Source organism: Penicillium subrubescens, assembly GCF_028828155.1.
Source record: "Penicillium subrubescens strain IBT 31985 chromosome Unknown utg000007l_segment0_segment0, whole genome shotgun sequence".
In the NCBI taxonomy this organism is placed as follows: Eukaryota; Fungi; Ascomycota; class Eurotiomycetes; order Eurotiales; family Aspergillaceae; genus Penicillium; species Penicillium subrubescens.
This window is the reverse complement of record NW_026643157.1, coordinates 1,639,325-1,651,840: the sequence shown is the minus strand read 5'-3', so window position 1 is coordinate 1,651,840 and position 12,516 is coordinate 1,639,325. Positions and strand designations below refer to the sequence as shown.

The 12,516-nt window shown below is 47.1% G+C and overlaps 5 protein-coding genes across 5 annotated transcripts; 3 read left to right on the top strand and 2 right to left on the bottom strand.

The window, feature by feature from the left end:
• Positions 1–2,160: 2,160 nt before the first annotated feature.
• Positions 2,161–3,475, top strand: N7473_010367 (glycoside hydrolase family 16 protein; the record flags this gene model as incomplete). The annotated part of the gene is made up of 3 exons (XM_057156306.1): positions 2,161–2,567; positions 2,620–3,073; positions 3,134–3,475. 3 exons carry the CDS (start codon positions 2,161–2,163, stop codon positions 3,473–3,475), a joined length of 1,203 nt encoding a protein of 400 aa, XP_057004961.1.
• Positions 3,476–3,730: 255 nt separating this feature from the next.
• N7473_010366 (putative sarcosine oxidase) lies at positions 3,731–4,888 on the bottom strand (the record flags this gene model as incomplete). The annotated part of the gene is made up of 1 exon (XM_057156305.1): positions 3,731–4,888. One exon carries the CDS (start codon positions 4,886–4,888, stop codon positions 3,731–3,733), a length of 1,158 nt encoding a protein of 385 aa, XP_057004960.1.
• Positions 4,889–5,911: 1,023 nt separating this feature from the next.
• N7473_010365 (cystathionine beta-lyase) lies at positions 5,912–7,219 on the bottom strand (the record flags this gene model as incomplete). Its single annotated transcript, XM_057156304.1, has 2 exons — positions 5,912–6,952; positions 7,004–7,219. 2 exons carry the CDS (start codon positions 7,217–7,219, stop codon positions 5,912–5,914), a joined length of 1,257 nt encoding a protein of 418 aa, XP_057004959.1.
• Positions 7,220–8,119: 900 nt separating this feature from the next.
• On the top strand, positions 8,120–9,419 carry N7473_010364 (iron-sulfur cluster-binding protein, rieske family domain protein; the record flags this gene model as incomplete). Its single annotated transcript, XM_057156303.1, has 2 exons — positions 8,120–8,946; positions 9,008–9,419. 2 exons carry the CDS (start codon positions 8,120–8,122, stop codon positions 9,417–9,419), a joined length of 1,239 nt encoding a protein of 412 aa, XP_057004958.1.
• Positions 9,420–11,561: 2,142 nt separating this feature from the next.
• N7473_010363 (uncharacterized protein) lies at positions 11,562–12,339 on the top strand (the record flags this gene model as incomplete). The annotated part of the gene is made up of 2 exons (XM_057156302.1): positions 11,562–11,753; positions 11,803–12,339. The coding sequence occupies 2 exons, from the start codon at positions 11,562–11,564 to the stop codon at positions 12,337–12,339; spliced, it is 729 nt and encodes a 242-aa protein (XP_057004957.1).
• Between the last annotated feature and the right edge of the window lie 177 nt (positions 12,340–12,516).

Genomic DNA, 12,516 nt, shown 5'->3' with positions numbered 1-12,516 from the left:
TCTAGACAGAGATACAAAGTACCGATTTCCGATGGTAGTGTCGATTTCCGGGGTATAGTAATTATTATTCATTGCGAGTGTTGTGGTTCTGTTTGCACAAAGAGAAAAGCTTCACGCTAGAAAACAAATATAGTACAGGCCAAGAGGTTCATAAAAGTACTAAGAATTACTTTTTGCCTTGCGTCAAAGTCAACAAAAATAAATTTTTGTCATCCATCTCAGCACATAAATAGAATGCGACAGAGATTTAACGGTAGACATATACTGAAGCCATTCGAATTCCAAATTTAGATCACAAATGCTGAAATTGAATTGCCAGCGGAGGCATTAGGCTTCATCATACTCGAGATATCTTGCGTGCCTAGGTCTAAATTGGCATGAAGCTCTATATGACCATGCCATCACTTTATTTACTTAGGGTGAGGTTAATGGCACTACATGAACGTTACTCGCACTACAGACTAGGCCCTTTTCGGTTAACGTCCGCCCCACCATCAAAAGGTACATTTAAGACCTACAGAAATATCGCTGTCTTTATGTGTAGTCATATTCCTCTGGTCCTTATGATAAATAGCCATAATAATTATCGAATCATAGGTAAACATATAGTGACGTGCTCGAAGAAAATACTGACCCTAAGAGCGACCGCAAAAAGGGCTTATTATTCATAGAAATATCTAGACAGAAGCCTTGGTAGACCGTAGTTGTTTTTTTAGGTGTCGGATGTACCTTTTTGGTGGTGAAAAGTTGGCAAGGCGGGTACTGACCCAAAAAGGTTTAGTATGTAGTGCGAGTAACGTTCATGTAGTGCCATTAACCTGACCCTTTACTTATGGGTATTGGATGTTAGTGATAAGGTTGAGGCTTCAGGACAGGGAGCCAAGGTGACATCTGCTATTCATAAAATATCGCTACTCAAGATCATTTAGAGCTACGGCATGGAATGATAATGTTCCCAATAGTGGAATAATATAACAAGGCAGAAATCGTGACTCAATTAATCCCTCGTAATCCACCTTTGGAAATGATACTATGCAGAGAATGGCTTTTTTTGGATTCTGTAAATGACTGACGAGCTTGTCTTCAAGGTGAGTATGTTGATAATCGTCCTTCTAAATATTTTCGCCATAGTTTGACATCAAAGGTATCCAAACTCTCCGGGATTATAGCTGATAATACTCGGCCATGGTCGCAGAATGAGTTCTAATGTTTTTGGAATTCATGACCCGATATACATCAGCCATGGATTCGTCAATTTAGCGAGATCTAGACAAATTCAAAGCTCAGGTTGAGAAAAAACCCATAGTAAAACCTGATTCCATGACGTATGATTGCAGATCCCCAACACAACGAGAATTGCCCAGGAGCCAGGGCCTTACTCACGAAGAAAAAAGATAAGCTCATTCATTATCGGCAAATGGATGTTGACACCTTCTAAAAAAGATATGGAAGTGACAGGCCGAGAAATATCTGTAAATAAGTTAAATTTAGGGTACGTGTGGGAACAAAACTTCTGATATTTGTGGACAACCTAACCGCTGGAGACCCTGGTTACGCGTCCACGTTGCGCGGCGGTCCGGAGGCACCAGGTTCAGGGCTCACGCAATTTCTTGGCAAATGCATGTTCTCCTCACTTGGACTTGGGATTAATAATACTGTGTCTTGAATATCAGAGATCCCTGAAGTGAATAACTTTGGAGCCTGGGGTTGATGATTGCCATACAGCGAGCAATCGGGATCTTGATAGGTGGGTCCGGTGTGTGAACTAGAATGACAGAAGATAAGGAGTTGTATCATAAGAACGACAGATATTCAATCAATTTCCTCTTCTTTGAACATCAGTCTCAAACCGAGTGTTTCTAATGTAATTTAAGCAATACCTTGGGAAGAACGAAAATTCTCAAGAGTGGAACTCTTAGCGTTGAGAGGGACGTACGCGGCAGACGTATATCCATGAGCGAAGCTTTTCTTCATATCACTTTCCGCTTAGGGAGAATATCTTGTCGTTGGGGCGCAAATTTTCACTTCTTATCTACTAATTCATGGCACGTTCTGCTCTTGCATGTAAGACACAACCAATTGGATTTTCAATTTCGTGCCAATCCAGTCTTTAGTACCCACGCGATTAAGCGATCTTCACACCTGATCCAGAGGATTATAATGAGGGCCGAAAACCCGTTTGCTAGCCCAGAAGACGACTACAGTCGCTTTGGGAGCGCAACAATCAATTTACCTCAGTTTGATCATCACACAAATTCCGGTCGCTCAGCACCTCAGGCAATACCAAATCCTCCACGATATTCCGAAGTCTTCGGTTCAAGGGCAGTGATGGAAAGACCATGGTATGATCCATGGGGATGGTCTGGTAGGAGAAAATTGATCATTGGAGCATGTGTTGTGGTGGTGATTGTCGCGGTCATCGTTGGGGCAGTTGAAGGAGTCAAAGCGAATGCTTACCCCAATTACTCTCAACTTAATTATACCCTGATCGACAGCTATTCGGGGTCATCTTTCTTCGATAACTTCGAATATTACACGTCCACGGATCCCACGAATGGCTTCGTGCAGTACGTCTACCTTGGGTATTCTGAATCTATCACTGGCTAACGATGAGAAAAGATATGTCGACTCGCAAACAGCCTCAATGATGAATCTGACTTACGCTTCGCATTCGACTGCCGTGATTAAAGTTGATACCGATACTCAAAACCAAACAAGTGGTCGGAAATCTGTTCGCATCACCTCGACAAATACTTATGACAGTGGACTATTCATCTTTGATGTTGTTCACACGCCATACGGGTGCGCAACATGGCCAGCACTCTGGCTTACCGATCCCTCTAATTGGCCTGAACATGGCGAGATCGATGTCATGGAATCCAACAATAAGGGAACACATGGGAATGATATGACCTTGCACACAACCAGTGGTTGCAAGATGAATGCCAAGCGCAAGGAGGCCGGCACGGCTCAATATTCGAACTGTCTCAATACCGCAAATGACAACGCCGGGTGCAGCGTGAAAGGCAAAACTGCCACATACGGCGAGGCATTCAACGACAATGGTGGTGGTGTAGGTCTTGAAAATCCACAGTCTAAGATCTCACTCATATACTGACTCGAGCCTGACTAGGTGTACGCCATGGAGCTCCGTGATGCGGGAATCCGCGTTTGGATGTTTTCAAGAGATGGTATCCCCTCAGATATCTCAAACTCAAGTAGCCCGGATCCTTCGACTTGGGGAGAGGCTTTGGCAGACTTCCCCAGCACCCACTGTGACATCAGCTCGCATTTCAAGAACCAAAGCATCATCGCAAATATCGACATCTGTGGCGACCTTGCAGGTGCCACCTCTTATTACACAACCCTCAACAACTGTCCAGATACATGCACTCAGTTTGCAGCAGAGAATGGAGCGAACTTCACAAACGCGTACTGGGAGTTCAACAGTTTCAAGGTATATCAGGCATCATAGCACTTTACTATACAAATAATCAGTTTATGGGCGAACTATCCGAGTCTACAGTATCGAGGCGTGGGATGGACAGGGGTTGGCATGGAGGAGGGTCTCCCACCTTCTGCAAAGACATGCGAGGAGACGCTTAGGCATACATTGCCAACTAAGATATTGCCTTCAAGCATGACGGTCATTTATTGCAGTCATTCATTGATGAAAGCCTATCGCTTCGCTAATTCTGACTAGAATCGATCGAGATAATCAACTATCAGATTAAAGCTTGCTGCTGTAAGTGGCGGCTGTCGGGATGCCGAACTTAGAGATGTCTTCCTTCGTAGTACCATCCACCGCAAGTTCAGCTAGTACACGACCAAATGCAGGTGCAAACTTAAAAGCATGAGCTGCACCCAAACCCACAATGATGTCAGGGTGGTTTTCAAGGGGGCTAATGACGAACTGTCGGTCTGGTGTGATCGTGTATTGACAAGTGATCGTACGAAGTGGTTGGCGTGCTTTGTCCGGAATGAAGTTTTCTAGGAAGCCCGATAGTTGATTGAGCAGGTGTGGCGAGTGGACATATGTTCGCTGCTCTGGTGTCATGAAATTGTTTGAAGTATCTCGTGCGGCCTTGATAGTCGGCTCTCCATAACATGGAAATCCATAGTAGCACGTTGCGCCATTCCAGATCCAGACGGGGAAACGATCAGACTCGAAATTTGCTGCATCGGTGGGCTTGAAATATGTCACCTGCTCCTGCATCACGGACACTGGGATGTGTGTGCCCAAGGGACTCAGTAGTTTATTGATCCACGCATCGGTCGCGAGGACGACCTTTGCAGCTTGAAACTGTCCATTGGATGTCTTGATCACAACCCCGCCAGTACCTGAAGCCTTAGGTACCACGCGGTCCACTCGGGTTTGATCCCTGAGAATAGCCCCATGGGCGCGTGCTAGTGCCTGGAAGGTGCTCACTGTCCGAGAAGCATGGGCAATGCCGGTGTCAGCTGTGTAGACCGTAGATACGTTTTCAGGGATCTGAAACTGTGGCCATCGGCTTTTCACTTCTTGAGAATCTAGAAGCTCATAGGGTACGTCGTTTGTGTCGAGGCTCTTGGTGAACTCAGTCGCCAGAGCGGGCGTGTTCGGCTCCTCAGGGAAAAACACCACGCCTCCCGTGATGGTCAACAACTTTTGGCCAGCAGATTTTTCAAGCTCGGCCCAGTCCTTGTATGCTGATTTGGCAAGTGCAACATATTCGGGGGTGAAATTCGAGGTTCGAACGATGCGTGACGTATCATGAGAAGCTCCGTGAACATGGCCAAATTCAAATTGTTCGAAAGCAATGACCTTGGCACCCTTTTTGGCGGCGTAGTATGCTGCAGCACTTCCGAGGACTCCGAGCCCAACGACTGCAACGTCAAATTGGTCCATTTTGCTGATTTTGTCGTTTAATTGAGTTTGATGAAGGGGGTATCTCGTACATCTCACCGAAGAAGCTTTGCTTGATAGCCATGGATTTAAGACCTCTCAAGGACAATCCTTCATCGCGGATGCCACCGTCCACGTGAGGGTAGTACATTGGTATGCCGGTGATAGCCATGCATGAGACATTGACACTGAAGCTCCAAAGATGGGTAGTTTACCCGGAGAGCGAAGAGCTTGTGTACCTTGTGTGGGTCCACCTTTCAAAGTGGGCCACGACGTGCATTTCGCGTTGAAGAGCAACGCCCACCTGACTCCCCCACGGCAACATGCCCGGTCACGTGGTCGGAGCTTCGCCGGTCAATCCCGTGGGTCCATCAATTAATGTATGTCCAAACACTGTACAGCTCTTATCTAGGTCCAGGGCCAAGGATTTTGTAAGAAATTTCCAAATAGCACACAACAAGCCAAGAGCTTCTCACGAAGCAAAATAAACCGGAGTCTAATTCTTCAAATACTCGACCCTCCAGTACCAGTCTAAGAGTAACGGAACAAAGTAAACAGGGATTGGGTTAGTGAGATGACAGCGCCCACGGCACTGCTGGCAAAGGAAGCGAGAAGAGGGAGACTGAGTCAAATTGGTCTATCTAGAACAGGAAGACGAAGACGACTAAGAGAAGAAGAAGAAGAAGACAGGAAAGGAGAAGACAGGAAAGGAAGAAGGCCTATAAAAGCCTAAAGCAGAAAGGGAACGAGCAGGCCTGGACCTGGCAGGAAATCCCCGGCCTGCTTCATGCAGGGCCAAAGAAGACGACAAACCCTGCAAACCCTCGAGGTTAAAGGGATCGAGTCATCATGAGAGTTGGCACTCATGAAAATCCTGCTTTCAAGCCCATGCATTCGCCAGCATCTCAGCCAGCACTTTGGGTTCTGAGAGTGAAATCTATCAAGGCTACTAGTATGAAATTAGAAAGACATTCAATTTACTGGCGGCTCTTTGGAGCTTGTGACATTCTGTAGACAAGATGTTCACTAAGAGTGGCAGATGGGCAAGAGCGACTCCAGGCCCTGTAGGATGTCGGCCCGCAGATCCTCAAACTCCTCAATACCGCAACTGATTCTCAACAACTTGTCGTCACATGAGGCATCACTCATCGCCCGCCATTCCATCAAACTTTCCACACCACCCAGACTCGTCGCATGTTGAAAAATAAACATACGGCTTGGAAGTTGTCGGGCGAAAGCTGCGTTTTTGGCCCAGATTGAGAACACGGGTCCAAAGCCTCCAGGCATCTGCTTTCGAAGCCACCCGTCTTTCAAGTCATCTTCTTGGAGTGATGCATGCTTGATCCGATCTATCACTTGACCAACAATACTATTCTGATCCTTCAGCTGGTCATGTAGCCACCGAGCCAACCTCTCTGCCGTCTGCGCCTGTTTGGTGACCCGAAGGTGCATCGTCCGAGCAGATCGGATACCGAGCCAGCCCTCCAAGCTACCCATAACATTGCCTATATATTGGCGATCCTTGTGTAGCTTCTTCAACCATCCGTCTTTCTCAACTCGGTCGGGATGAATGATCAGAAGGCCACAAAGCATATCTGAATGGCCCCCGACGTACTTGGTGCCACTATGCATGACGATGTCTGCGCCAAGGTCCAGAGGATTCTGAAGCGGAGGGGGCGCAAACGTAGCATCGACGGTCAGATAGGCACCTTTTTCGGTTGCCTTCTCACGATAATATGCCAGATTCCTGGCCTCTCCAGTCGGGTTGAGAGGCGTCTCCACGTGTACAATATCGCCTGGACCCGCTTGGTCCAGTTGAGACAGATCTAGTTTCTGAACCCCAGACAACCTCTGCATGATATCGAGAACACCATGGCACCCGTGATATCCATCCTCAATAAAGATTCTTTTTGGATTGATGAGAATAAACATGGCATGGAAGGCAGAAAGACCAGTTGAGTAGGTAATAACTTCGCCGCCCATAATGTTGCGTAGCAAGATTTCCAAGCGACTGGAATTGGGCGCTGTGTAGCGGGAGTACACATGTGAATCATGAGGGTTATTTGGCTACACCGGCTTGTCAGGACACAATTCAGTTAATCGCGTCGAGACTCTCACATCTTTATTCTCCTCCGGGACTAGGTCCTTGGGATCTCTCGCATAGCGAAAGTTGACCGCGACGTGCATTGCGGGAGCAATGGCGCGATGGGGACTGACGAAATCATCAGCGTGGACTGCTCGTGTGGCCATGCTCATATCAGGGAGAGCCTTGTTGAGGGCATTCGCCGTCAAAATGAACTTTGATCCATTTTCGGTTGAGTCGTTCGATCCCATGGTGTCGTCTGAAGCTCAAGCCCGCGAAGATACTGGGAGGGAAAAGGATAAAAGGATTTTGTCCAGAAGTATGAGCGTCTAGAAATAAAAATAGTATTTCGAATGACGTAGGGAATAAATTTAGCTCAGTTCATGATATTGAAGTCCACAATCTGAACTCAATAGAGACGTAAGTTCGACATGCAGCGCACATGAGCGGAAGTCTCCGTATCTCTGCCGGTCTGTTACCTTTGGGATCTCAAACTTCGGCCGAGTTACTGGGTGTTACAGTAATCTGTCGCGTATCGCGGTCGTGTGTAAATTGGTTAGGTAAAGAACTTGTTATCACCAGACCCACGGGCAAAGTATCGAATCAGTTGAAGGAAAGTGAAGTGTTTGATGTGGAGCGAACATAGCTTAGGGCTGTTCAGTAAATAGTCTGTGATGCTGATCAACACCGCATAACTGTAGCTTCCGCTAGCACCTTAAAGCCATATCTGGTTTAGAATTCCTGGGTTTCTCCTGCCAGGCGCCGCAAGAAGGGTAGTTAGGTGATTTCATTGAGACAAAAAGTGCCGCTCACCTGACCGGACAACGCCGACGGAAGATTGGACTCGACAAGAGCGTAGTTGGGAGCTCAAACTTTCACTGACGCTTTGCGTGGAGGCTTATCGGCCCAAATGTGGATCCATCAGTTGTATACCACGGTAAGCTCGCCGTCGGTCGGAGACCGTGTTGAAGCAGTGCAAGACATGGTTTCGGCATGGCGTTTTTGGATGGCCGCGTGATCGGATACTTTGAGGAGATTTGAACAAGAAGATAAATCGGCGACGATGAATCCGGCGGTAGAAGTGATCGATAAGATTGTACAAGCTTCTTCCTTCGAGCAGTCAGCTATCAGTGAAGACGGTTGATATCATCATGGCAGCTGCCGTTGCCTCTCTATTTGGATACAAATCCAATAACTTCGTGGAAAAGAAGCTCCCAAAGGAGCCACAAAAGGCTCTACCTGCTTCATGGTATTGCTCGCCAGACTTGTATGAGCTGGAGCGACGGGCTATTTTCTCTAGGAAATGGATTCTGGTCACCCATAAGCTCCGCTTCACCAAGCCTGGCGACTACTTGCGATTTCACGAAGCTGGTTTCTCTTTCTTCCTTTGCCTCGACCGCGAGGGCAGCTTGAACGGGTTTCACAATATTTGTCGTCACCGTGCCTTCCCGTTGGTATCAGAGGATGATGGCAACGTCAAGATTCTGTCTTGCAAGTATCATGGATGGTCGTATGGCCTGAACGGAAAACTCGCCAAGGCCCCACGATTTGATGATGTTCAAGGATTTTCAAAAGAAGACCAAAGATTGTTCCCAGTGCATGTTCATGTTGATGCACTAGGGTTCATTTGGGTGAATCTCGACTCTTCACCTAATCCTGTGCCTTGGGAAGAGGATTTCAAAGCGGTCGACACCCAAGAGCGTTTTCAGAATTTCGACTTCAGTCAATACAAGTTCGATCATACATGGCAAATGGATGGCGACTATAATTGGAAAACATTAGCCGATAACTACAACGAATGCTATCACTGCACAGTCGCACACCCGGATGTCGCCAATCTTGCCGATCTGTCATATTACTACACGGTCTCTACTCCTGGCCATATTCAACATTTCTCACGGCCTAAGCAGGATAAAGTGGAGAATGATATCAAAAATGCGAGCACTTATTACTTCCCGAATGCGTGCATGACTGTCTCGTGAGTTTTTGGTACCTCGCACGAAGATAGCGTTGCATATCAGAATACTGACGAAAATCAGTCCCCACTTCTTCTACATGATGCGATGCGTTCCAACTTCAGTAGGAACTTGCTCCATGGAATACGAAGTCTACCGACACAAGGAAGCAACTGATGCAGATTTCGAGTACATTGACGCGTTTTTCAAGCGAGTACTAGCTGAGGACAAGTATCTTTGCAACGAAGCCCAGAAAAATCTCAACGCCGGAGTTTTTGTCAATGGGCAACTTCATCCCGAGCTGGAGAGCGCACCACTGTTCTTTCAAAACACCGTTCGGAGCTTACTTCTCAACCATCGAAGGGAAGAGCAGAAGGAACAGCGGGAAATTTGGCCAGCTCGACAGACCTCAGCTGGTTCAGCTACTGCTGAGGATATTAATTTTTGTTCAGGATTGGCGTGTTCGGCGGAGAGTAATGGCAAGCTGGACTGGTAGTTCTCTCTCCTTGAACTGTGCAAATTTCTTCGGATGATTGTTTTTGAACAAATTGAGACACTAGAGACTTTGCTTTAAAGCTTAAATGCCAATGGTTGAGAGCTTCCAGACAAGAGTCAATTATAAATGCTCAGGATTCAGACTTCGACATACTTGAATATCTATGGACAAACATGTGCGACGCGAGAAGACCATCCTGGCGCCTAAATTATCTTTCATGGGCTAGACCTTTCTTGCAGCTATATTCACCGTTACTTATCATAGGCGCGATACAGAATAGGAAGGCAAACTTAATGATATCAGCCTTTCCCCTTATCGCTATTCTTTCCTGAAGTGGGTCGCAACAGTGGGCCACCTCCCCGCGACTTTACGCCTCATCGGCTTGGGTCCGATAACCCCGCGCTCCCCCTTCTTTAATGACGGCCTTACGCTATGAGATGGTCATTTCTTAGTTATATCTAGTGACGAGTCAAGGAAACACTACCAATGTCGCTGGAAAACTCTCGTATTACTAAAAGATCCCATCAGGCCTGTGAAAATTGCAGGTGGGCTCATTCTGACCGGCCCCTTGGATGAACCAAGCTGACAAAGAAATTCGGTAATAGACGAAAGAAGACACGATGTCCTGGAGAGCGACCGGCATGTTCAAACTGCACCCGTCTAAAACAGTCCTGCCAGTATAGTCGGAGCTATGACTCCTGGGAGGGCAGTGCTGGGAGCGATGGCGTCTTGGTAAGAAGGTCCTGGAACCTCTATTGAATCGGTTTGCTAACTTGAACTCAGGCAGATCGACTGCAACAGCTTGAAGAGAAGATGAATTTAGTACTGGAACAATCAACGTGAGTACCACTGGCTCTCTTTCATGTCATCAACCGGGGAAGAGTCCAGCTGACGAAGAAGTCAGATCCCACCACCGTACAACAGCCGGGCCACTGGGCTCATACATGAACGGAGATGCTGTATCAAGGACCACATCCGATAGCCGCGGATCATCAACACGAAGATTCCGGTCTCCCGATGAGATAAATCTTGAGGACCACAGTATGACCATCAATACGACAACATCTACAATGCCTCCCAGGGATATGATTTCTAAATGCATTGCCCTCTACTTCCAATATTGTCACAAGCAACCATTATGGCTTTTTAATCCAGAGGACTTTTCGAATTTAGCTGGTATTCCTGACGAGGTTATATTTGGTATTTCGAGTTTAGCTTTGCGTTACTCACGCAGCCACATTCTAAATGGCCAGGTCGACCGGCAATGTCGTCAATACACAGAGGCAGCTCAAAGTCTTATTTCCCTTCGGATTGCTCGAGGGAAAGTGAATCTATCCACAATGCAAGCACTTTGCTTGATTGCGCTTGCTGAATACATTGGTCAGTCTTTGATTATGAATAAAAAGAGATCCCTTCGCTCATATTCGCACAGCCAATGATACACACCTAGCTTGGGTCCATATTGGACTCGTCACAAATCTTGCCAAGTGTGGGAATATTGACATTGAGTTACACGAGGGACAGTCGACACCCACCTTGGAAGCTCGCCGAAGGCTGTTTTGGAGCATCAATTTCCTCAATCAACAGTTTGGTCCACGATGCTTATCGTTGAATATTCTACGAGACATTCAAAATCCTAGGTATACTGCAGTCAACATTGACACTCCTCGAGAGATGGGTGTACTTCCCCCTCAGGTTCCTCAAGAGACTGGTTCCCTCTCATCACGGGGAGGAATATGGGTTTATATGGTTCAATTGGGATCACTTTGGAGGGAAGTCCAGAACTACGTCTCACATTGTGCAAGTGGGTATTTCACCCCACCATGGTCTGTTGAGTCCGGTTATTCAATCATCGGAGCTCATTTGATGAATCTCGAGACAAACTTTCCCATGTCTCATCGGTATGACTCGGCAAGATTCCAAGAACAGTCAGTTGAGGAACTTCATGGTGATCGTTGTTACTGGAGCCCGTGGTTATACCTCCAATTCACATATCATGCTGTACACAGTGTGATCAACCATCCCTTTCTGTACTCTTGGAGGCCGCAACAATCCGCTCAACTCGCAGTACCAAACACTTTTTGGAAGACTTCGTCCGAGCTGGCGCTCATACACACAACGTGGACGGTTCGCCTTATTGATATGGTCACTGAAAAGGATTATCAGCTTTCCGATCCATCGATCGGCCATTTGGTAGCTATTGCAACCACCATCCACCTCTATTACTGCCGGGCTGCAGATCCCGCCCTGAGAGAATCTGCCCAACGCAAGGTGGAAACCTGTACGAACTTCCTGAGTGACTTGGCGGCTAAATGGCCCACTTGCGATGTGATTGTGAGTACGGTCGAGTTCCATTTGCAGTCTCTGGCTAACGATATGACAGTATCAAAAGGTTCAAGCGCTCATCCAGTCAGCCTTTGCTGTGAGCCCAAACTCTAGCAACAGCGGCTCGGCACGCAGGACTATTTCAATTGACACAGAGCTGATGTGGGACATTCTCCTGCAAAACTCTCCGCGGGTTCCCGCTAACTCCTCTGGGCGAGATATCTTTGAGCCTTCATTTTTCGAGCCGCTGGGGGATAAGCAGTCTCAGAAAGTAACGGTTGAAACGGAGATATTCCATCACTCTACAAGAACGGTCGATACCTCTGATGGTGGTCAAGCTTTACCACCGTATTCGAGTACCGTACGCGATCGGCGGCCCTCTGATGGCTCAATGCACGAAATTTGGAGAGAAGGTAGCTCAATTGCAATGAGTAATGGCCCTGTTCAGGGTCCATTACCACGAGATTCTTTGGGGTGGACGGTGCCGGGGCTCCAGAATGATGTTTCCTTCATGGATATTACCCGCGATCCGTTCTATCAGTTTCAAGACCACGATCGTCCCTACTTGGGTGTTTGGGAGTTTGGGAATTTGTAACGTTAAATAGATAATCCTGAAGTTTCTTAAAGAAGTAGTGTCTAAATGATCATTGCGGCAAATGAGAACCCCGGAAATAAACCATGCAGTGCAGAGAGAAGAGGGGGTACCCTACTTCTATGGCGCCTCACCTATAAGAGATAAATCTTCGCCGGTCTCTTTCGAGATCCATTTCCT